The sequence below is a fragment of the Schistocerca nitens genome, chromosome 1, assembly GCF_023898315.1.
Source record: "Schistocerca nitens isolate TAMUIC-IGC-003100 chromosome 1, iqSchNite1.1, whole genome shotgun sequence".
Lineage (NCBI taxonomy): Eukaryota > Metazoa > Arthropoda > Insecta > Orthoptera > Acrididae > Schistocerca > Schistocerca nitens.
This window is the reverse complement of record NC_064614.1, coordinates 1106822785-1106848214: the sequence shown is the minus strand read 5'-3', so window position 1 is coordinate 1106848214 and position 25430 is coordinate 1106822785. Positions and strand designations below refer to the sequence as shown.

The 25430-nt window shown below is 37.2% G+C and overlaps 1 protein-coding gene across 1 annotated transcript in view; it reads left to right on the top strand.

Annotated features, from left to right (window-relative positions):
* The first annotated feature begins 9376 nt into the window (after positions 1 to 9376).
* LOC126198828 (kinesin-like protein KIF23) overlaps positions 9377 to 25430 on the top strand; it is a 157951-nt gene continuing 141897 nt past the window's right edge. Inside the window, exons 1-2 of the mRNA XM_049935405.1 lie at positions 9377 to 9494; positions 9756 to 10313. Coding sequence (XP_049791362.1) covers positions 9484 to 9494; positions 9756 to 10313 — 569 coding nt within the window. The 5' untranslated portion in view covers positions 9377 to 9483. The remainder of the gene's footprint in view (positions 9495 to 9755; positions 10314 to 25430) is intronic.

The window sequence follows — 25430 nt, the reverse complement described above, 5'->3', positions numbered from 1 at the left end:
TCATAGCGACCCCTATTTTTGATGGCAACGTTCTCAAATTTGATACTCATCTGTGAAATACCACAATAGTTATGACCATTATCGAAATGATTGGCACTTCACCATGAAGCTGCCATATAAAGCTAGAAGTATTTCAGAAATTAATTATTTTTTACGGAACAGGTTCTGTAAAACCGTATGACAAAGATTTGCAGGCCGTGCGTCTCGAATCCTTAAGCGCGGCGCCAAGCCAACCCTGGCCCGCTTTGCGTGACGTCACAAGTGCGCGCCGCGGCCTTCTCTTTAGGTGGTGGTGGTTGTATCCCCTGCTGCACTAAAGTGCGCGTCATATATCTTGGCGGCCGAGTTTAGGTTCGTTCTGCGCATCTGACGTCAGAAAACACAGTCAGCCAATGAACAGAGAACGACGTTGCCAGATCTGGACTGCAGTGCAGAGCACGGACGAGTCTCTTCAGTTTTAGAAACGTTCAGTCATAAATACAGTAATAGAACAAAAGTAATGTCTTGATAGCAGACTTTCTTTTATAGAAAGTTTGGAAAAAGCATTCTTTATACCAATTGCTTCATATTCTATTAATTAATTAAACCAAACAAGCAATAAGACTCCTAATTCAGGCGATAGCAAGGAAAGGTGTTTGTTTGAATCTCACGAACTGCTTTTTCGCAATAAAGAACAGCGGTAATTGTTTATTTCCTATTGTACTTCGACGAAGCGTGAGTAATTCATAGTCATACCAACAGTGTTTATAAGTAGTTGCGTGAGTTGTTAGAGTCCTTAAGGAGTGACTCTGTTCGATGAGCCGATATAGTGGAACGGTTAAGGTGTTGGCCTGCCAAGTGAAAGGTTACGTGTTCAAACCTTGTGCGGAGCTTAATATTTTTTCTTTATTTAAAAACAATATTGGAGTGCCTTACTTCACGATTTTTATTCATTTGAATGAAATTTCCAGTGCTTTGCCTCTTCATTAACTTTTTCGCTGCTGCAGACACGTGCTCCCCGCATTCCGCGCTGTGCGCGATTTTGTCATCACTGCACTTCTCGCCTGTGCACACACATGGTGTTCCCACTGCTTTGACACACTTATCATTCGATTTCACAAAAACTATTTGGCCAAAAAATTTGATTTTTACACATCTTCTTGACTGATACCTTCCCCCCATAAATGACTTAATTTTGTTTTGATGTGTAGCATTAAATGTAGTAAACCATTGCACGAAATTTTGAAGAGTTTGCAGAGGTAAAAGTCCATAGCGTATACTTTCCGTATGGTCGATTTTAGTTGCCACAATGTTGAGAATGAAATGTGGACAAGATACCTAAATTTCATATAATATTTACTGTATAACAATATCTCATTTAATTTAAGTACCACGTAGGTGTCGTATGTAATATTGAGAAATATTCCGTCTTTCGCGACTGTAATAAAAGTTTTATTTACGCAGGGCGCGTTAGGCTTTATTTTAAAGTGAAAGGTGAAAAGGTATGGCACATACACAATGGTATTCATGTTCTATTTCTTGTTTTTGTTCCACAGTCGCAGTTTTACCAATGGTATTGAAATATATCCCTCTTCTGCAACTGTAATAAGCGACTTATTTAGACCAGATGCGTTTCTCTCTTTTGAAGCATCATAAGAGGACTGTATTTTGTGTCCTCCACTGCCAAGTCAACTTTCGTAGTTTTGTGAAGCGGTAGCACAATATTCAACGTTTGTGTTGGCTCATCAGTGTTTTAGCAAATAAATGCTGTTTGTGTGTGCCACACACAAAATTATATTTGACATAGCTCTGAGCACTTCACTGACAGACGGTATATTCAAGTCCTAATGTTTTTGTAAGTCCACAGTTTTGTTTAATGTATTTTGTCTACTTCCTTTTGATTGATTGAAGTGCTTTAAAATAAAGCCAAACGTGCCCAGTGTAAGTAAAACTTTTGTTACAGTCGCGAAAGGTGGAATATTTCTGAATATTACATACGACACTTATGTGGTACTTAAATTAAATGAAATATATAGGTATCTTGTCCACATTTCATTCTCAGCATTGTGGCAACTAAAATCGACCATCCGGAAAGTATACTCTATGGACTTTACCTCTGCAAACTCTTCAAAATTTCGTGCAATGGTTTACTATATTTAATGCTGCATAATAACTGCGTTGAACATCGAAACAAAATTAAGTCATTTATGGGGGGAAGGTATCAGTCAAGAAGATAGGTAAAAATCTAATTTTTGAGCCAAATAGTTTTTGTGGAATCGAATGATAAAAGAGTGTCAAAGCAGTCGGAACACAATGTGTCTGCACAGGCGAGCAGTGCAGTGACAAAATCGCCCACAGCGCGGAATGCAGGGAGCACGTCTTTGTAGCAGCGAAAGGGTTAATGCGGCCGTGGTGGCTTTACTTCATGAACTGCGCGCTCCCCCCTAAACGTAAGCTTGCGAACTATGCTGTACTATGGCGCTGCTTCTCTTGGCGCGTGCGTCGTGTGCAACTGGCAACGCAGCAATCTCCCGCGTCTAGGCGGGCATGCGCGAGCCGCCAAGATAAAAGAATTGAACTATAGTCCCCCGAATAATTAAGGCTTGATTCTGTAGACCAATTTTTCTACGATTTTATGACTGTATAACAGATATTATGGCTCGTACAAAAGCTTACTTCCTCTCGTAAATTTGCTAGTGGAACAGGAAAGGGAATGGTTAGTTGTTTCAGTAAATACTATCCTCCATGCATTTATCAGTGACTTGTCGATTATGTATATAGATTACTCAATCTACTATTTATTTAATAAGCTGGGAGCAAGTACTTAAAATGCGTTAAATAAATGCCTCAAAGTGCCACCAGTAAGAAAAACTGTGCTTAGGTTTTCACAAACGAGAAAATAAATACGCAGAAAAACAAGAAAAAAGGACGAATTAGCAGGGATATGATCGTTAATGTGTGGCAAATTCGGTGTTTTTCGGACACTTGCAAAAGTACTAGCGTACTGTCAAGTCGTTTTGCAAGACCATCACTGCAAAAATGTACGTCAGGCTCTGTAATACCATAAAGTGCCGTATCATACCGAAAACTACCAAAAATCGAGTGCAACTGAACTGTGACACCTATCGCAAAGAAGCAGAATGTAATATCACTTGCCCTTAAAAGTTACGTAGTTGGTTTATTCCCGGTATCAAATCGATACTGTTAAAATGTCTGCGCAACATATATAAATAATCCACGACACGTACGAAAAGAATCCGTCTGTAAAGGGATGTAATGACATAGGGCGCTATACGGACAAACAACATGTATGTTGACAACACAAAATCTGTTCTGCGCATGTGAATGCTCACTCCAGAGATATTTACTCTATGGTGCAACAACCAGAAAGCAGGAACACAATGGTTTAATATATTTAATCGCTCGAGTTTCGGATTAGGGCCTGGTTGTGTATCATAGCGTAATTTTTGAACATACTTCTTATTAAATAAATATGATGTATTTTTACATTATATGTGAATTCCAGTATTATACAGATTTTCTATATATCTGAAATTATGTCTTTTGGGTAACTCTTTTACATTATGAATTGGAATTACTGGAGCCTAGCCAAGTTCACAGCTTGATTTACATGCATTTACTGCTTTACTGAAATGACACACAACAGTACTAGAGTTATGTACTAATCAAGAAAAACAACAGTAATGTAAACAATTTATGCAGAACCTATTTCGTTGTGTAACTGTGGTGGTCGTTCTGTTTTGGCACTCAATCATTGCAGTGCAACTGTTTTATTTATAACTAATTCCTCTTTTGGTGCAGCAGCATCTCATATATGCTCTTACTATAGCTGTCTTCATTCTCCCTTATCTGGAACGTTCAAAAATGGTTCAAATGGCTCTGAGCACTATGGGACTCAACTGCTGTGGTCATTAGTCCCCTAGAACTTAGAACTACTTAAACCTAACTAACCTAGGGACATCACAAACATCCATGCCCGAGGCAGGATTCGAACCTGCGACCGTAGCAGTCGCACGGTTCCGGACTGCGCGCCTAGAACCGCGAGACCACCGCGGCCGGCTTATCTGGAACGTCATTTATTTGTCAGAAGGTTGTTGTCATGAATATTTCTTATCGTAAAATTCATATATGAACTTAAATAGCATTCTAAAGTCTTAGTAATATATTGGTAGTGATAACGTTATAGGTTTCGTCATTCTATTGCCACTTTTTGCGTTTCTTTTTGTGTTATATGATTTAGTGTTAGATATATTCACAGGGAACCCCAATGAGTATGACATCACAAAAGGCCAATAATATTTATGCGATTCGACATCTCGCATATTGTCTACCATGCAACCACATTATTGGCTGCTAATGGCAATAGGGGCGAGAATGGAGGTATCCAATGGTAGGTGCAGCATGAGGCTACGGAGCATAGTTGTACTGCTTTAATCAACAAGTAACTCACGACAGTGCTACAGAGCTAGTGGCCTTGACACAAAGCAGAGCAATGGTAACGATAAACAAACCAAACATTGCATTATGTCTACAACAGTTGTTGAAGTTGACATTTCGTCAGGAAGGAACCTAAAGAATTCCACAGGGTGAGAATGAAGTGGAAGTGGTACTGAAACAGCTGTCAACATTTAGTTCATCATTCTTGTCGTACAGGCAGCCACAAATCCTGTATTCAGTGACATTTAGTAAAGTACAGTGGTCCAAGAAGCAGGTACTAAATGCTATTACATACATAAAAGACCCCCACAGCATAGTAGAAACAGAATTATGAATAGATTTCGAATACATCCACAGCAATATGACCATATAGTGCACAAGAAAAACTCTGGATACTCAAGGGAGGACAAGGCCCACTTTTTTCGAAAACTGGTGTTTGTGTGTTTCAAAGATGCTTAATACTATTTACACATGTGCATGATAGTGACCTATTACATTATGTACATCAAACAGTGCATGGCATAGATTACAGTGATTCCAAGGGAGTAAGTAGATGGTTGCATTACTTCAAACAGAGCTACAAAACTGGAAGACGTAAGATAACGAAAATTCAAACAAAGCGTCAACTTGATGATTCGCAGCAGGTTGGGAAATCTGACCAAAAATTTGTAGATGAGATAAACAAACTTATCCACAGTTCAGTATCGAATTCGTTTTCAACTCTGATCAATCAGTATTTTAAGAAAAAATGCATATGAAAGGAACACTGGAAATTAGAGGTTCCAAGAGAGTTGGTTCGAGATCAACTAAAATCCATGCCTCAACACATTCACATACAATTATGCTGACTGTTAATGTGGTTGGTAATTGGCTGTAAAAGGTAACTGGCGGTAAAGTTATTTATTGTGCTGTGAAGTTGGAGGTGTTCTGCCCCCTAAGATTCTATTTCATGTACTTGATCTCACTAGGGCAGTTGGAAATATTAACGCCACAACAAAGAAGAGTGGGAAAACGGACGCAAGAGAACTTCAGCCATTGTAGGAGCACTGCTTTTGGTCAATAGGTGATCAAAAGAACTTGCTTTTGCTTGATTCCTAGTCTGCATGTAAAAATCGTACTACTTTAGAGCAAACTATCCATCCTGAAAAGTGTGTGACATTGCAATTCATACCATATTAAACTGTTGGAATAATTCAGAATCTGGATTTTTTTGTGGCTTTGAAACATTATCGCACTGTCTGCAGCTATGCCCCAAAGGAGAGCAAGTTTCATGATAAGCTCCATAACTGACTGTTTTGCATGCCATCACATTCCATCAGTTCTCATCATCCCTTACACCAGATGATTCTATATGCATTGTTTAAGAATGGGTACCTAGGTGAAAGTCCTGCATAGTTTGTAACTCCCAAAGAGTTGGTATTTGATCTAGATGGTGCGAACCTTTGTGAGCATTCGAGACACCATTTTCCATTGTGTGTTCATAGTGCATGTTAATGGTGTTTTTTACATATCTTGAATGTGGACGATGCTCAGTTTGTGAAGTGTAATACATACATCTCATAGAAGGATGATATGAACTTGCGACCTCGCGTTCAAGAGGCTCTTTGTCAGAACCTCGCCATGTGAGCATACTGCCTGCTGGTGTTTGGCCATGAGGTGTACGAGACATAGGGTTTCCTGGAAGCAGCAGCACAGCCATAATGTCCAGATGTGGTTTTGCACCTTGCTTTTGCAATTTGTTGAAGACACTCACCACAGCATTCCTCAAACACCTGACAAGTCGTGCAATTTCCCAATGCTCGAGCCGAACATCCAGGCCAACACAATTTGCCTTTGGTCAAACTCAGATAGATCATCCGCCATCCCCATATTAGACATGGACAGAATACTCACTGATACTACACGCAACGTGCGTGTATCTGACTAGCAGACATTCCTCTCTGGGTAACACTGCTATCACCTGGATGTCTCTGTATGGATGGCAGGTCGGTGATTACAATGCTCTGGCTGATCAGTGTATGAAGAACAAGTAATTAGCCTGACAGTGTTTTTTCTTCAATATTAAACTGTCATGTATGCAATTAGAGTTTCCTCACTACATAATATCAAATGATATTATGCTTTGGAAAAATGAAACATAGGACAGTCTAACATGTATTTCAACTATGGCATCCATAAGTCACCTTGAGAAATATGTTACTCTAGAGAACTTACCTCTACATTTTGACTTTAACATAATTTATCATCTAAACATGCTGCCCTGTCAAAGAACATCACATGAAAAATCTAGTGGAAGTTTTTCTTTTAGAGTGAAAATTACCTGCTGAGTTTTGTTTTCATTCAGCAAGAATCTGTTTGTTTCAAACCAGTAGGATGACTGAAAGATTGTCTTTTCAGTACAAGTTTTAAAGCTACTGAAATCATGACCACTGTGAAAAAAAGTTTTATTGTCTGCCTATAGAAATATACTGGATTTAGTAAATCATGGCATATTGATAATCATTATTAGGAACAAGAAATGCCCCAGCACAAATGTGTAAGGAAGATCTACTGTAACTTGTTCTGTACCAGACTTTTCTTTGTCAACACAGATAAACTGCTTACAGTTCTGTAAAAGGGGTTTGACTATTATCTCTAATGCCATAGGAGTTCATTTATTTATAAGTGATGTATCCTTCAGGTAATCAATGGACTTTGCTTAGATCACAGAAAGTGACATGTGGAATTCCATCATCCTGAAACACTTGATGAAAATATTTGACGACAGAGACCATGTCAGCAATAATTGACATGTTCTTTCTAAAACTGTATTGTGATTCACTAATTATTATGCCTAGATTTAGAAAGTAAACAGATAACTGTTAGTAAATTATACATTCCAAAACTTAAGAAAACAATGTAGAATGGAAACTGGCCTAAAACGTGAAGGAGAGTCATAATAATGCTCTTCACTTCATGGAGTAGGTTGCACACCCTGTTCTGGGAATTATTTTGTGCTCAGAATCCAACACTTCTCTGTCCACTGGACTTGTAGTTCACAGCTATTCAAGGCAGACAACCTTACCACATTACTTCTAAATGGTCACAGCAGCTGGATTTTTATCTTTTAATTTTGCTATCCAAAACGAAAATCTATTGCTCTTGTCTTAATTCTGTGTTTTCTCCACCAGGGTGCAGCCTTTAGCTGCCCTGAGAAATTTAATCTCAGCTGATGTCACTGTAACACTGAACACATCTGACAATTTTATCATTTGTGATAGGCCTGATGATTGTAACTTTTGGGGCAGATCTAGTTATATTACTGGTGATTATGATTAGTTATAATCTAGGCGTTTCTCAGCCCAGTCTTTTATTGTTAGGCATGGATTGTAACTTACAATGCTGACTTTCAAATCTTTCTTAGTTTAAAAGACCCATTTCTCAGTTATTGGTTTCTGTCCTGATAGTAAACTGTGAATCCCAGTGGAAGTATCTACTATGCTCTTTTCCTAAGATGGTGACACTTATTATATCAACTGCAGCCACTTTTGGGAACATTCTGTCATCATTGAGTCTTATAATGAGAAAGAACCAATTTAATAGACTGTTTATTTAGCTAGAAATCACTAGTTTAGATTGATAAATGACATTTAATCAATCTTCTTTGGCTTTGGAATTCATGGTGACTACTGTATTGGCCAACTTTGATGCAGTCACTCATTGCTATGTTTTGTATTGCCTGTACTTGGAGTCTCATTGCAGCTATTGCTCATTGAACAACTTCTTGATGTGATTTTTTGTATGTCCATTCTTTTGGCTTCAATTACAGCCTGAATATGACGTATTGAAGTGCAGAAACTGCAAAATGAAGAAAATCAGAAGGACATCTGTAGGTGTTTTATTTTCTCACAATCTGGATTTGATGGTCTCAAGATCAATGGCTTCTAGTTCAGTCTTCGCCATTCTGTTCTGTTTGTCTTCCAGGAATGATATGAACAATGTACTTGATACATCTAATTCGGTGTCTTCGTTATACTGTTTAAAAGTACATTCCCTAAAAATAACATCACTTACTTTCTGAAGAATTGATTCGAAAAACCTGTATGCTTCACAATATCCTACTAAGATACATTCAGTAATCTGACCTTGTCTTTCCTGCTGACTCCCTTACTGGCAAATGTTTTTTACATGTCGAATAGATTCATCTTCTTGTTAATTTATAATTCTTCTTATGTTTAGTGTAAATTTATTGGCGATTGGGTGATTAAGTAGACTGTGTACATTACCGCTTCTACCCTTAAAGAAACTTCTTAGTTTTTTGATATTGTCACCGTTAATATTTCCATTTCCTGCCTAGTGTATTTACTTTTGCTAAATATTTTTTTCCTTAGCGACTACAACACGACTATAATCACCCCGTTTACATGGGGCTCCCAAAACCAGATCTCGTAAAACGATTTCCCAATACCGCTTCTGGGTGGTTACGAACACACTTCAAAATTCTGGAAATCCGCTTCTAGTTGACCGTTTTCCATTTCTGCAATCGATTTTCTTATCCATGTAAACTCATCCGTTTTTGAAATGTACTTGGGCTGTCAGGTCTCGTCTTGTTTTTAAAAATTTTCCGCTAATATGGGCGGCGTGGCTTTTTGTATAGTAAAGGATGAGTAGAAATACGATATTAGACTGGAGCTGTTTGTACCTCGTCTAATTGAAGAGAAATAGTGATTGTGCTGACTAAATTAGAAACTGTAATAGCTGTTTTCCAGGCGCCACATTTAACTGGGCTAGTAATCTGCTTCAGACCGTAACATGTAAACACTTCAGCGAGAAACGGTTTTGTAAATTGGTTTTTCATCTTTCGGAATATGAGTCGCATGTAAACGTAGTGAATGCTGGAAGTTGAATCGATCATGGCAATCGTCCAAAGACGCGATTTGTTTGGAGCATCTTTGGTAGGATTATCTTTGTAACCGTCTGAAACGGCTAGAGCGGGTTTGTTTGAGTTGGTTTGAGTGAAACAATCCGACATTTCAGTATTGTGTGTTGTGCTGCTCAATGTGAAACATGAAACCAGTGTAAGTACAAAAATTTCAATAGTTTGCGTTTCAACTAATAATAAAGCGATTTACGTATTCTGCAATTACCCATTATTCTTTGTTTTATATTGACATTAAGTGACAGTGTTGGCGCTTGCCAGCTGTACTAGTACGGCTTGATTTTGTTATGTACGCGGAGTGTAGCAATATAATGAAGTAACCAGTTGCATCCTAAAGACTTGAGTGCCGAATTTGGCAGGGCTCACAAATTAATCATTCCTTTTCTTTCTTAAATTATAGGAGAAGCAGAACTCCGTTCAAGAAAACGCCGTCGAAACAGCGGAGTTCAGGGCGGGATCCTGTGAAAGTATATTGTCGTATACGGCCGATGCAAAATGATAACGATGTGTCTTGCATGGCTGTTATTTCGCCTAGTACTGTTCGTCTTGTTCCTCCTGAGTCTTCAGTTAACTATCGAAGTGGCACATACAAAGAACTACAGTATACATTCAAGTTCGTTTTTGACGAAACAAGTACACAGAAATTTGTGTTTGATACTGTTGCTCTACCCTTGGTTGAGAATCTCATCCAGGGGAAAAACGGGCTCCTCTTTACTTACGGTGTGACTGGAAGTGGAAAAACTTTTACCATGACCGGTGATATGACTAATGGTGGTATTATGCCACGGTGCTTGGATGTGCTATTCAACAGCATTTCAGAATTTCAGGCCAAGAAATATTGTTTTAAACCAGATAAGATGAATGGTTTTGATGTCCAGACTGATGCTGACGCATTACTTGACAGGCAAAGTGAGATGCTACAAATGCTACAGTCGAAAACACCGAAGACTCCTAGAAGGTAAGCGGGCCTTGTGCTGTGATTATATCCTGTTTAAAGCGTTTCCACTGCGTGTAATCATGAGCTTAAACAGGTATCTTCAGATTTTCGTTCCCTATAATAGAATTTAGTTACAAAAATCCCGTAATTGGTTTTCGTACTGGTTGAATGCGTAGTCACAAATCCCAACACTAACACAACAAACTATATTAAAAGTTTGGCATTTTGGATAGGTGTGCAGTCTTTAATGCCATGTGGCGTCGGTATATAAGGATGAAACCTTGGTTTTCTTATTCATTTGGAGTTTTGATGGACATCATTGATAAACATAGCACTTTCTTAATGGAAGCTTAATTGTGATCTGATTTCAGATAGTACAAGGTGAGTGCTACCTCGTTAGACTTCTTTAGACAGTAGTGCTGCTGGTATCTTGTTGCATATGCAGTAAGCCCCAGAATCTTTGGTATAGGTGTTATCCCCTGACCTGAGTTATGGTGGATTAAAATTCCAGTATGTAGTGTAGACAGGTTGTCATAATTGTGGGGATGTCATCAATTAAAATATGTTTTCTGATATTTCATTTGTTTCAAAAACTTTGATAATAAATACAGATATTTTACTTTAGCATAAATAAATAGTATTACTTTTCCATATTCAGATATTTTTCAGTGTTAAAAAGCCATGTGTTAGTGAAAATGGTTTAAGATCTACCCTGAATTTGTGAAATTCTTAAATTTTCTTTATTGTATCAGGCAAGGCACTAAACTATTTTGGGATGGTAGTTTACACTTTTTTGGAAGAGTGCTCCTTTGTGGGTGTCTCAGGAAAATCATCTCTGTTCCTTGTCTCTTGGTTATGAGCCTCAGTATTTCATTTTGGAAATTCCTGGTGAGTTTTCAGAAAGCAGACACATTCATAGATGTGTAATCTAGGAGGAGTCATTATTTTAAATTCTTCAAATATTTCCCTGCATGACACTCTGCAGGGAATCCCCTTCTAACAACCCTTTTTTGAAGTTTGAAAGCATTTTTTGCCGTACCTGTATTTCACCAGGTCACACCATGTCTAAGCAAACTGTTTATAAAAGCATAATAGGCACATAGCAATGACTAAGTGTTGCAACAGTCCCAAAGCATTCTTAGCACATAGCAGCATTTACTTGGTTTTTTTACTCAAAATTTCTAGCTGCTTTTCCCATCTCAAGTACTCATCCACCCACATGTGTAGGAATTTTGTGTATGGAGCTTGTGCAATAACATAGTTCTCTAACTCAGCTTTTATTCTTCTTCTAGCTTTACTTTTAGTATTACTGAAATTCATCAATACCATTTTATCTTCATTTATGATCAAAGCATTGTTGCTAAACCAATTTGCTGTCTCATTATCCTAGAGACACTCTGCTGTAGATTATTCTCAGTGTATCCTTTTATGAAAATGCTACTGTCATCAGCGAACATCATCATTTCTGCCACTGTCAGATGGTTTAGCAGATCGTTTATATACAACAAGAATAACAGAGGGCCTAACATGGAACCCTTAGCACTCCATATCTAGTTTTTTTTAAGATACTCTTTGCCTTCATGGCATATTTGTACTTTGTTGTCTATCAGAGAGATAAACCTTTGAAGGCGAATCCCCGGACCCCATAAGATTCTAGTTTCATAAGCAATAAGTCATGGCTGATTAGATCAAATGCTTTATATATATCTAAGAATACTGCACAGCTTAATTCATTCTTGCCCAAGGCATTTAGGACCATTTTCATGGATTGGAAGACTGCCGTTTCTGTGGATCTTGTATTATGTTAGAAATAAACTTGTCAGTGCAACTTAACATACCAAAAAAATTATCCAGATATGCAAATGTTGACATAATTGTTTGTTTGTATACATGTGATGACAACACACACACACACACACACACACACACACACACACACACACCACCACCACCACCACCACCACCGTTAGGTGAATTTATCAATAGCCTACCATTTTTCAGCTTTGTCCCAGAAATAGCATGATGTCATGTATGTGCAAATAGGAAGATAACATAACACTGACAATTATTCTCTTGTATGTGGGTAGTTTTTTAAAATTTGAATTATGGTCACGGTGATCTCTAATGTAGTCAAAGGCCTATATAAGGTTAAAAGGCCACAGTTTGGTAGAGTTGGCAGAGAGGTAGAGAATGTTTAACTTAATCCAAAGAAAGTATGTATATCAGTTTTTGGGATTGCGTAAGCACATTATTGGCATTTGCACAAGATTTTGTAAATATTTATTGATATGTACTTCTCTTACACTGTACATACAAGTAGGCTAGTGTTTACTATTGATAAACATTGGTGTCCATATGTGTTATTCATGAAAATTGATTTTTATTGAGATAAACATAAGATAGGAATGAAAATTAGTTGTGTTCCTCTTAATGCTAGCAATTTGAGTCTGTAACTGTTTCTTATATTCCGTAGTTTCTAAAACTATATTTGAAAATGTCTATTTTTTCATGAGCAGATTGCCAGAGTCCTTTATTCCCTTCTGTACCTATGTGAACTTCAGAAAAGAGGAGCACAGACTTTTTATTGGCGAAAGTTAGAGTAGACCCATTGCATTTTCTTTTTATTTTGTGCATGATATATATAATATGCAACAAAATACTCGTGGAGTGTTTCTTCATAGATTCCATTTGAACTGGGAGATGAAAACAGTGGACCTGGCCACTATTGCTTGCCCAAAATGTGGTTATTATGTGGTTTCACTCCTTGCGTTCCTAATGGTTTAAAGCCAACTACTGCCTTCAAATGGTAGGAGTCCCTGTAGTAGTTCTTTATTGGCACAATTACTTCAGGACTTGATGAACTGAATATTCTGCCTTCCGATCTCAGATGCTGTGCATTGGAAGGTAAGGTGTGGTGCAGTTTTGTCACCTACACCACACAGCCTACACGAAGGGACTCTTTCGATACCCATTGTGTGTAGGTGTTTCCTAAAGTTCTTATGGCCTCTCATTAGTGCTACTGCGAGTTTGGTCTGAGTCCAGGATTACAAAACTTTTCACATGTGGCTTTGGTGTCTTTGACTTACCATTATTTTGTTTTTGGATCCTAGTCAAACATTCTACATGATACCTTGTGATTTATTTGTAGTTTCTATTTGACAGTGGTTAGGACAGGTTCCAGTCAAATAAATGGAACTGTCACACATGTTCTTAACTTCAGTTTGTATATTACCACTGATTCCTTAGTGATCTTTAATATTGTTGCAGGGGCTGACAGAGATTTCAGAGTTGCTTGGTTGTGAACAAATATTGAAGTCCTATAGAAATTCTTATTCGTGCACACTCTGATAATGGATATTTCTGCCTGGAATACTGTGGCCATCCTCCTTGGAAAGATGCACATCCTTGTGCCGTGGCCCCAGTAGCTTAGTTTTTGATCAGTCAGTAAACCATACTATTTCTCCTGCATGGTGTCGTCGCTCATTCTTTCGCTGCTACCTACTTCCACTCATTAAATTGAAAGGTTTATTGAAGCGGCTGGAAGTTACTGTCATAATCAGTTGGCATTTTTCAACACATTCAGTATTACAGATATCCTACAAATGTCCTGTTATTTCTAGTTTTTAGCCTAGCTGTGTCGCTGCCACCACCTCAGTTTCAACCCACTGGTGTAATGGGGCCATGTCCAGCATGGTCTCCATCCCAGCTGTGGATGTGCTGCTAATTCTGCATATTATTTATGTATTCGTCCACAGGCTATTTTGTACAGTAGTATTAGACATGTCAGAAACATGCAGAAATAATATATGGGTCAATCCAAATGAAGTGAAAACTGTATAGCAATAATGGGAATAAGGCATTTCCACAAATTCCTTGGCATTGCAGAAAACTTAGTTCAATGCTACGTAACATCAGAAACCGAAATTTATGAGGATCATTGTGCCAGTAAAATTACATCTGTCTTTAAAGTTGAGTGGTATGTGTGTATGATGGACAGTGGTGGCTTGCAGAGATTAAAAGAATGGAAATACGGAAGCGTCCGATCCTGCCCGTCTGCTTTGACCCATGACGTCACAAATATGGCGGAAACAAAAACAAACAAACACACACACTTTCCACAAGAAGCCTAATGACACTAACGGGACAAGTGCGGGAAATGGGGTGTTTTGGATGCGGGGCAAACTAAATATAAACAAATTTAGACGCCTTGCGTAGCTGCAACGTGTAAGTGAAGACAGCCATGCATGAATACCCACCCACCTCCCCAGGGGTCGTAACCCCTGCAACCCATAGAAGATAAAGATGCTTCAGTACCTGATTAGTGTTTTTTGTCTTTTTAAAAAAAAACATCTCACGGGATAGAACGAACAGATCAGAAAAGTAAATAAAATAAGATAAAACAGAACTGGAGACAGCCACACTCAAACCAAACTTCACGCCGTCATGACGTCACACATGACAACACCCTTACGTCACGGGTCAAAGCCGACGCATGGGATCGGACGCTTCTGTCGACCCAAAATAATAAGTTTCGAAAACAATGATGTTTTTGTGTATTTTTACCATGCTACTGGCTCAAGAACATCATTCAAGAAATCTACTAGTGACTAAGTTTGGATGCCAATGAAAAATATTTTAAGGAAACTTTCAGTGGTTGTACTTACCACAGAAACTGGGAGGTCTTATTCTATATCACACAAGCTGTCTGAAGACGTAAGTGTTCTTAACATTCACCACCAAGTTTAGGAACTCGCATCTCAAAGGATGTTAATTGAAGATATTTATTTTAAGTATGTCAAAATAATATAAATGTTAATCTTAGTGATGTTTCCATTTTTTCCACTTTTGTTCCTCATTTTCAAAAATTCATATCTTTGTTCAGTCAGATATCAAAGCTGAAATTTTTACAGTAGGCCTATGTTGGTATCATACAGGTGTACAAACTGTGCAAAATCATATTTTTTGTGTTCAGTCCCAAATAATTTACCTTGCACCTTCACTGGATGGCGGCCATTTTTATTTGTAGGTGCACGACAATTTTTCAGTCTGGAGACACCAGTGAAAATTTGAATATCTCTGCACTGGGTTATGTTACAACATTGCAATTGACATGATTGTTTTTAGAAAAGTGCACTCTACAACATTGTCTATTACACAAAATACCCTAAACTTTACAAAAAATGAAAATTTTCAAATTTCAAAAAATTCATAAAAAATTAAGGAAACAGTTGTAAGTGTACTTGCTCTATATGAGGATAGTAGTGCATGATATCTAACTATAGGAAAAAATAGACTCTCACAAATTACTCCTTGTTTGTTATTTTTGGGCCTAAAAAGCAGATTTTTGAAAATTTGTATGCCAAATTTTGGTCATTTTTACTGGTTATTTTTGAATTTAGGGTATTTTGTGTAATAGACAATGTTGTAGAGTGCACTTTTCTAAAAACAATCATGTCAATTGCAATGTTGTAACATAACCCAGTGCAGAGATATTAAAATTTTCACTGATGTCTCCAGACTGAAAAATTGTCGTGCAACTACAAATAAAAATGGCCGCCATCCAGTAAAGGTGCAAGGTAAATTATTTTAAAAAACTGTTTTGAACTTCTCAAATATAGGGCAATCACATATAAAAACAAAATTAAAATATTTAAAAATGGTCAAGCCACCATTGTTGGACCACTTCTTATGGATTGACCCATGTACATAAAAATATTAGCAAAATAGGATCAGATTAGGTGGGGATAGGGTGGGAAATTGTCCACAGCCTAATCAAAGCAACCATTCCAGCATTCATCTTGACAACAGGGGTAAACTATGGAAAGCCCAAGTCGGAATGGTTGGATGGTGAATAATCCCCAGTCCTGAATGCTAGTCCGGTGCATTAAGACTGGAGCAGCCCCTCGCTTGGTACATGATTGGGAGGGGAATAAATAATAATCTACATTGTGAGAACGTGCACAAAAACTAAATAAACAAGCAAGAAATTCTGAAAATAAAAACAGTGCTAAAGTGAAAAAACTTGAACAAATTACATAACACTCAGAAAAGTACAAAGTACACAATAAGTCAATCAGTGATGTTGGTTTGATTTAAAACACGCCTCAAAAAATAACATGAGAATACATTATATAGCAGTGCTGAAAGGTATAAAGCAAGAGTGCACGAAAACCTGCTGACACTATAACTGTCACAGTTAGGTTAGCACCAGATGTGTTGCACCTCATTTGAAACAGGGGAAAAAGAAAACCAATAACAGAAACATGGAGGGCCTAACAATCCTATAAGCTAACTAATGATTTTTATTGTAGAAAGACTTTTCGGCAGGAAATGATTTTAACTCGGATCTAAAAGCCATTGCCATCTCCAACCTGTGTCTTGGCAGTGCATTATGAAGAATAGCACCAAACTGGCTCACATGTCTTAGAGTGAGAGTTGTCCTGTATGTAGGGATCCACTGTTGCAAGTATAACTGTGGTAATTGGCTAACGGGTCACCAAGTCTAGCTCTTGTCAATTCACGTTTGCATACATACGAGGAGGAACAGTAAGTGGATACAACTTTTTAAATAGCGGCTTGCAATGAGCCCTAGCCGAACTATGTGAGAAGATTCGAATAGTCCTTTACTGTAGTGTAAAAATTTCATTTAAATGACTATTAATTTTTACCAAAGAAAATTATTCCATAAACTAAAATGGACTGTAATTAACCAAAATAACCCAGTCTGGCACAATCTGGGAAGCATAGCTGGACCCAAGACTGTTAATTGCTAATGAACAAAGTTAACTATTTGAGTACTGTATTAATTTTAAGTTAATTAAAAAAAAAACATAAATGCATTCCAACTTCTATTAACTTTGAATCCATTATTCATTAGATACTATTTGTAACAAAAATGACACTGTGCTGCACATGGAAATAGTGTTCTGATAAGTTCAGGTCGTGTAGGTGTGTGGCTACAGGCCAGGGAGCACGTAATTCATGGAACAGTAGAGTGCAAGTGATAATGTCTAGGTGTTGGCTGTTGAGAATGTATCAGAGCTGTTGATTAGAAGTAGTTAGAAAACAAATGGGAAAAGTTGTAGAACATGCTTTGAGGTAAGAAGCTGCCAAAAGTTCAACAAGTAGATATACTGGAAGCGGCATTGGTGGAAGCAGCAACAATGAAGCCAAATTCTCATTAAAGGCTGCGGTATTTCTTGGGGAAAATGTTTTAGTAAGTTCATTTATTAAATGTAATACCCTTATATGCTAGAGTGCAGCAAACAAATGACATCTTTGTTGGCAAAAAGTTTTTTCTTCTAAACGAGCCTCGCTGTCAGATTAAAAGTTCTATAACATGTTGATTTTCATGAAGGGAAATATGCATCTTACATCAGGTACTATATGATTCTCCTCTATTTTGATTCTCCCATGATTTGGCACTAATAACTGAATAATTATAAAACTACCATCATCTGGGACAAGATAAGCACCTTTTTTAACATTCTTGTTGAATATTTTTTGTATATATCAATTAATATTCATAGTGATTTTTATTATTGTTCATTATTTCTATAGAAATGCCCATATGTACTGTGTGCGTTATATTTTTCATATATTAGTAGGAAAAAAGTTAAAAGGGGTGATGTTGCCCCATGATGTGGGGTTACATTAACATTTCTCAGATTTTATTATTATTAGACCCACACGAGGTACAATCCGTCACTTTTGATGGTTGGCCTTCCTTTGTGTCCAAATTTGTTCCATCCTTTCAGAATGAAGTCTCTTTAATCAGACCGTGGTATTCTAGTCCTTTTTCTAATTTACCTCTGACCAACTTTCTAAGTAAATGTCTTTTGCCTGAACATTTTTCTAGCTGTAACATCTGCCTGAGCTATACCAGCTACTTTAAGATCCTCCTTAATCATAGCGATCTGTTTAATTGGCTCAATTTTAACCTTACTTCTGTTTTTGTAGAATTCTGAGATTTATTTTGGCAACCTAGTGGGTGCCATTCTTTTAATGTTCCCATAAAATTGAAGTCTTCGTTTTCTTGTGTCACCATGTATGTCTGTGTTTTCTCCTATTTCCTTATTACTTCTCAGCCTACAAGTTTCTCCAACCAGAAACTTTGGGATCTAATATTTTCCTGGTAATCTTTCTTTCTTTTGAATTTCTTCAGTAGGCCTATCCCTTTTTTTATTTAAATTAAAGTTTTTGCTTTTAGGTTTGATTACAGTGCTGTAACGTCTAAGTTTACTGAATTTAGAAGGTGATTTTTTATTATAAATATTGTGTTAACCTGGATGCAGTTATAATTTTTTGACAGCGATCTTAGTCTGTAGCTTTTTCCAGACCATTTTCTGGTATGGTTTTCCCCAAGTATTTCAACTGAGAAAGCCTTTTTATTTTTCCATATTTTGTGTTAAAAACTTTGGGGTTTGTTTGTTGCATGTCGTCATCCGTTTTTTGAGTGACATTTGTAGTCCTACTTTTTCTGCAACTTCTTTAAGAACTTAAATTTTTATTTGAGCTGTGATAATATCCCTAGTTAAAATTGCCAGATCATCTCCAAAGGCGAGGCAATCAACTCTCATATTACTTCTGCCTGACTTGATTGATCTATATTTTGACTAGACTTTTGCTCTTGCTATTCTGTAATCATCTTTTCCGAAACACAGTTAAACAGTAATGGGGAGAGTCCATCTTCCTGTCTAACACCAGTCCTTAAAATAAAATGATTCAGAAATTTCTCCCATGAATTTAACTTTAGAGCTAGTGTCCGTTAATGTTTCCTTAATCAGTGTTAGTTTTATTATCTATCTCTTGCTCCTTTAAAATTTGGACAAAAATTTTCACAGTCAACTGAAGTCATAGGGCTTTACAAAATCTGCAAATGTACATACCCTATTGTTACAAGAAAGAAATTAGTTTCAAATTAAGAATTTGTTCCGAACAGGAACTGTCTGATCTAAAGCCTGCTTGATATTCAATGATTTCAGGTTCTAACTGTTCTTGGGCTTGGCCAAGTAAATAATTCGAGAGAATTTTGTTTGCAACCGGGACAAGAGACATTCCTTTGTAATTATTAACATCAGTTATATCCCCTTTTTTATTCAGTGGTTCAATTAGAGCAGTTTTACAGTCCTCGTGTAGTTTCTGAGTTTGCCAGATATATGCAGTTAGTTGAGCGATCTCTTTTATAGTGTTAGGGCCAGCTGATGTTAGTAGTTCTGCGGTTATACTGTCTTCTCTGGATGCTTTATTGCTTTTAAGTGTCTTCATTTGTTTAATCATTTCAATTTCATCAGGTTCTTAAGTGTTGTTAGTTTGCTGTGGTTTGAATTTATTCACTGGTTCTGGATGGTGTAATAGTTCTTCAAAAAATCAGCAAGTACCTTACTGTTTTCCTTTTTGTTAAGAGCCAAACAGCCATTTTCATTTTTGAAGCAAGGTTGCTAATAAGTTTTATTTTGAATGTTTTATAACAGTTTCTTATATTGCTCTTTATAAGTCTCTTTAAATTTCTAGAAGTTTGCATTTTTGTAGTTTCTTTTAGTCTGTTGGCTTAATTTAGATGTTTCTTTTCTTACAACTAGAAAGATGCGATACATATTTTGTTTGCTTACTATTCCAATTTTTGAATGCCTCATGCCTAGACTTAACTGCTGTTTTACAATTCACTTTCCACCAAGGTTGTTCTTATTTATTTTGAAGCAGAATTAAATTTTGTTGTCTTGTGACCTACTTTTCTTTTAGGCTTTGCCAATTGTTGGATTGTTTTTTGTCAAGTTTGCTTGTTAGAGTTGGGGTTATTTTAGCAGTGTCAAATTTTGGGATAACATGTTATGTTTTGAAGAGTTTTCGATGTTGAAGTTTTACTTTTGTTTGCATTAAATAATGGTCAGAATCTGTATTGACCCCTTTCCTAACTCGGACGTTTGTTTTATTATAAACTTGCACAACACACCACCGAGCGAGGTGGTGCAGTGGTTAGTACACTGGACTTACATTCAGGACGACGACGGTTTAAACTCGTGTCTGGCCCTCCTGATTTAGGTTTTTCGTGGTTTCCCTAAATTGCTTCAGGCAAATGCCAGGATAGTTTGTTTCAAAGGGCATGGCTGACTTCCTTCCCCATCCTTCCCTAATCTGATGGGACCAGTGACCTTGCTGTTTGGTCTCCTGCCCCGAATCAAACACACTACCTGAGGTACAGTTATTTTGACCTTCCTTGAATCAGATACTGATCTGATTTTATGACTAACATCAGCTAATGAGAGCTCCACAACCTGTAATCTATTTTGAAAATGTGATTGAACCCAAGTGTTTTCTATTCCTTTTATCCCCATTGCCTCTAACTTACCTAAAAGAATTTCATGGCTGTGTGAAACCTTTTGAAAGAGCTAAATTAACTCTGACAACCCTATTATCAAAATTACTACCTTGTTGATGTACTCAGTCATCTCTTTCTGTACTTCTATCTTCTCGAAAGCCATGCTTATTATTATTCTGTAGGCTGTGTGGTCATCTATGTATTTTGCAATTTGTTGTTTCATTAATCTCTGAATTACTTTAGAGGATGCAAGAGGAGTAAAATTGGTAGGTAATTTGCAACTTTATTATTATCTCCACACTTCAATAAAGACGTTACTTTCGATATTTTTAATCGTTCAGGGAACACCTTGTTAGTGAAGGAGATAAATTAACAATATGAGCCAATTGGTGTACAGATTATAAGTGACACTGGAACAGCTACACTAACTGACATTTTGCATTTGATGCTGTTAATGACATTTACTACTGTTTGCTCATTAGTTCAAACAAACCTAATGTTCTTCACTGGTGAGCAAACCCAGAGTTTATCCTGATTAGTGAAATTTAAGCCAAGTGTTTTGGAAGCATTTATAAATCATTTATGTATTTTTGCTAGTCGTTTCTGCCGTCTTGAGCATTTGTAAGAGTAATTTCCTGCTCTTCATTGCATCTTCCCTGTTTCATCTTTTTCAGTATCCCATACAGTTTGATTGGTTGCCCTACCTTCTTATTATGTTGTCATTTCTGAGAAGCTTAGTCTCTGTGGTTATCTGTTGATATACTTTTCTATAAAGCTTTACATGTTACGTAGACTGGGATTCTGTGCATCCTTTAATTTGAGAACTGGGCGTTTTTAAAGTCCCACAGGAAATTGTAATTCCTGATATAATATAGGAACTATATGTAGCGAGCAGACATTAAAGGTCTCTAGTCAAGTTTTTACAAAACCATGTTTCAAAACTGGAAGTGATATTAAAAAGAGAACATCTTAAAGCATTGTTAGTACTTGATTGTGAAATTCTGACCAGGCTTCATTACTTACACTACCAATACAAGGAGCATAATTTTCTGTTGAGAAAGCTGGACCGTCTTAGTGCCATGCTGAGCTCCTTAGCAGCCATCCTCTGCTCTACTTTGTTCCACCATACTGTAGCCCCGTAAAAGGGTTATTTGTTACATGCCATATGTTTTATGTTTAATTTGCCTTGCAGTTTTAGCTCTTAATACAAAAAAGTGCTAAAGGCATAATCCATACCACTTGAGGCAGGGGGCTTACCTTCATAGTCTCGGATGTTATTGAATTTAGAATATGTTAAAATTCAGGAGTAAGTAACAAATATGTACTTTTTTGTTTTCTCCAAAAAAATTTCTGCCCCGAGATGCAGGTCTCCAAAGATGACAGTGTGAACACCATTTTTAACTTGCGAATTTCCCTGCCTCGAGGTGACTGGGTGTTGTTTGTCCATCATCATCATCATTGACTCGCAAGTCGCCGCAGTGGCATAAACTAAAATGGACTTGCAATACGGCGGCCCAACTCCCCCGCATGGGTCCTCCCGGCCAGCAATGCCGTACGATCATTTCATTTTTTTTTCTGTGTTGTAGTTGTTCAGTGCTAATTTGCTTACTGAAGAGGCTTCTAAGAAATCTGAGACCATCCAGGGAGTTCTGTGTCTTCATGAGGAATTTGCCAGTTGACACAGTTGCAATGTGCATTGTGAAAAGGACTGCTTGAAATGATAAGAGAGTTATATACAAGACAAACAAAAAAACAGACTTTGTTCAGGTTGGGAATAAGTGTTCTCATTTGAAGACTCTGTTTCAAGGTGTAGATGTTTCCAGTGACAACTTTTGTGTGTTCTAAATGTGTTGACAGAATAATAATGATAGTATCTGAACAAGGTGAAGCCTCCCTTGGTGCAGATTTCATGTCAATAGAGGAAGAATTAAATACCCTGAATCAGTCAACTACAGAGGTAGGTGTTAGTCCTGTTAAGAAACTGTGGCCACTGAAGCTGAGTCATAAGCTCTATGCATCAAGAAAGTGCAGAGAAATTACTAAAGCTATGGATGAATACACTAATCAAATCTGACCATACTCTTCAAAGTAGAAATTCCATCTTCAGAAGAAAATGAACCAAAGGACTTTGCACCTCTTGCCAGGAATTTTTCACAAATATCAATTCAGCTGTTGAATATTGTGCATCCTACAGTGAAAAGGTTCAGGTTATAACTATTATTCCAGAGACATTTTGAAAGAAAACAATTTTGAACCACAGTCTATCAGTATCAAAGTACATGGTAGAGAAGTCAAGTAACGTGATGTCTGTAAAAGGAGACTTTGGAAGACCTAGACCCTATTATGTTCATCCTGTAGAAGCAGTTAAAGTTCAAATAGTGCAATCCTTTTATGTGAAGTTCAGATGTTGCAATCATTTTATGTGGAAGATAAATGCAACTGTTCTCCCCAGAGTGCCAACTAAAAAGACACTGTAACTGTAACTGTTGAAGGTTAAAAAGTTGCGAAAGTGAAGAGTTGCACGACATGCAGTATTAACGAAACTTTTGCAATTTATAAGAGCAACTATACAACTTCAGATATTGGAAGATCAAAATTTTGTGCACTACTATCTAAGTGGGTAGTTCCACACCCACCTAGAGATGTCTGTTTATGTATTCTGCGCAAATTTTGACCTTAGTGTGTTAACTTTGAAGAAGTTATTGGAGCACGTGACATGACACCTTGGTTGGGTGTGTGCAGTCATTAGTAGTCTGGGACTTGTTTGTATCAAGACTGTGGTGATTGCCCTGGAAAGTGAGGACTATTTTTACAGACACTTGGCCTGGAAGACGTAGCAGATAACTCTGCAGTAATTACATATGCGATGTGGGAGGAAAATAAATTAAGAAAACTTTTGCCTTTGACAGTTTCATTGGTGAACTTGGGAAATGGTCAGTGAAAGCCGTAACACACCAGAATCTGAAGAAATTGCAACAACACATTGCAGAAGTAAAAGGGTGTGTACAGGCTGAACTATGTTCAGTGCTTCACTGTGATTTTGCTGAGAACTGTAGTTCTCCCACAAGAAGTACAAGGGTATCACTGGAGTAATGACCAGGTTTCAATTTTTACAGAAGTGACATGTTTTCAAAAGATCATAAGTGTTGCAGTTATAAGTAATGACACAGGACATGACTCAGCACATGCTTTGCTAGCAATGCAAAAAATTCTTCAGCTGCTAACAAGGGCAAAGGTGGTCATCATTATTTCTGATGGTGCTACTAGTTATTTTAAAAATAGTTACCAGCTGTTTGAATTAAGTCACTTGCGCCAACTGACTGGGTATACAGGGCTACTGATGACAGGAAGGGGTCCTGTGATGGTGAAAGAGGCCTGCTGAAGCACCATGCTACAAAACATAATCCTTCCAGACCAAATACAGCTGCAATTCAGAATGCTGAGGATTTTATGAGCTGTGAAATCTTACACATCCACAGCCTCATTCTTTTGTCCAAAGAGGAAATCGAAGAATTCCATGAGCAGAAAAAAGAGTGGTCCAAACAAACTACTCCTGTGAAAGGAATTCAGAAGACACATTTTTGGACTCTGTGATGAGAGAATTCATATTGCACGCACTTTAAAGGGCAAGAAAGAAGAAATTTTGCTCGTTCGGCCAACACCTCGGAAACAGCAGGATAGTATTCAGATTCACAACCTGAGAAGGGGGTTTGTTTGTGGTGTGTGTGTGTGTGTGTGTGTGTGTGTGTGTGTGTGTGTGTGTGTGTGTGTGTGTGTGTGTGTGTGTGTGTGTGACTCTGACTGGTGGATTGCAGAGGTTATAGACACCAGTTATGAGTTAAACGAAATTGTACTGAACTTCGTGCTACCACATGGATAAGCTGCTGGATATAAGTTTCCAGTTGAAGGACAGCAACACCATCAGTGCTCATTTCCTGTTCACAATGTTTTGAAGATTGTAAGTGCTGCAGTTCCTATTGGTTCAACAGAAAGGCATCACTCTATATCAAAGGAAGATACTGAAGCAGTGGAATACATTTTTAGTTCATTGAATGGTTAATTTCAGTACAAAACAGTGATAATGTGGTAATAAAACAGGTTTTATGTATGCCAAAAATTTCAATTGTTTGTAAAACCTATTTAACATAAAAGTGGAAGCTCCTTTTCAGGGAATGTATAACTATGTGGTACTAATCAACAGAAAAAAATTAAAATTTTATGGCTTGGCATTTTTGAAAAGAAAAAAAATCCATAAATATTGAAAAGTTCAGAATGCTATAGTAAAAGAACTTTGACAGATAAGTCCAAGTGGAGGATTTCTTTGTATTCATAAAGCAATTATTTTTCAAATAAAAAAAAAAGACAAAATATCTAGAACTGTTCCAGAGATACAGCATTTTAAACTTTTTTCTAAAATTCACAATTTCAGAATGGTATGTGAAGTCTCATCTTTGGAGGGCTGTATCTCAGAACAGATTTTTTTTGGAGAAAACAAGGTTAAGGTGTTACTGCAATCTTTATTTTGAATTCATATTTGTTGCCCTTGCCTGTACCTTGGGCAATACAGCAAATCAGTCTTAAACCACAAACAAAATTTCAGAGTTTATTATTTTTACTTTTTATTTTATTCCTCTCTAGTTGCAATAAATTGTTAAACTTCAGCAGTGATTAAGCATGTGAGACTGTGGATAATATTTAAAACATATGGCTAAAAGATATACCAATATGTGCATGAACCTCACACAGTTTTAACCATTATTTTTGAGCAATGATTAAATTTTACCTGGCTATTACCGTGTAGAACATCACTGAATGAAAAT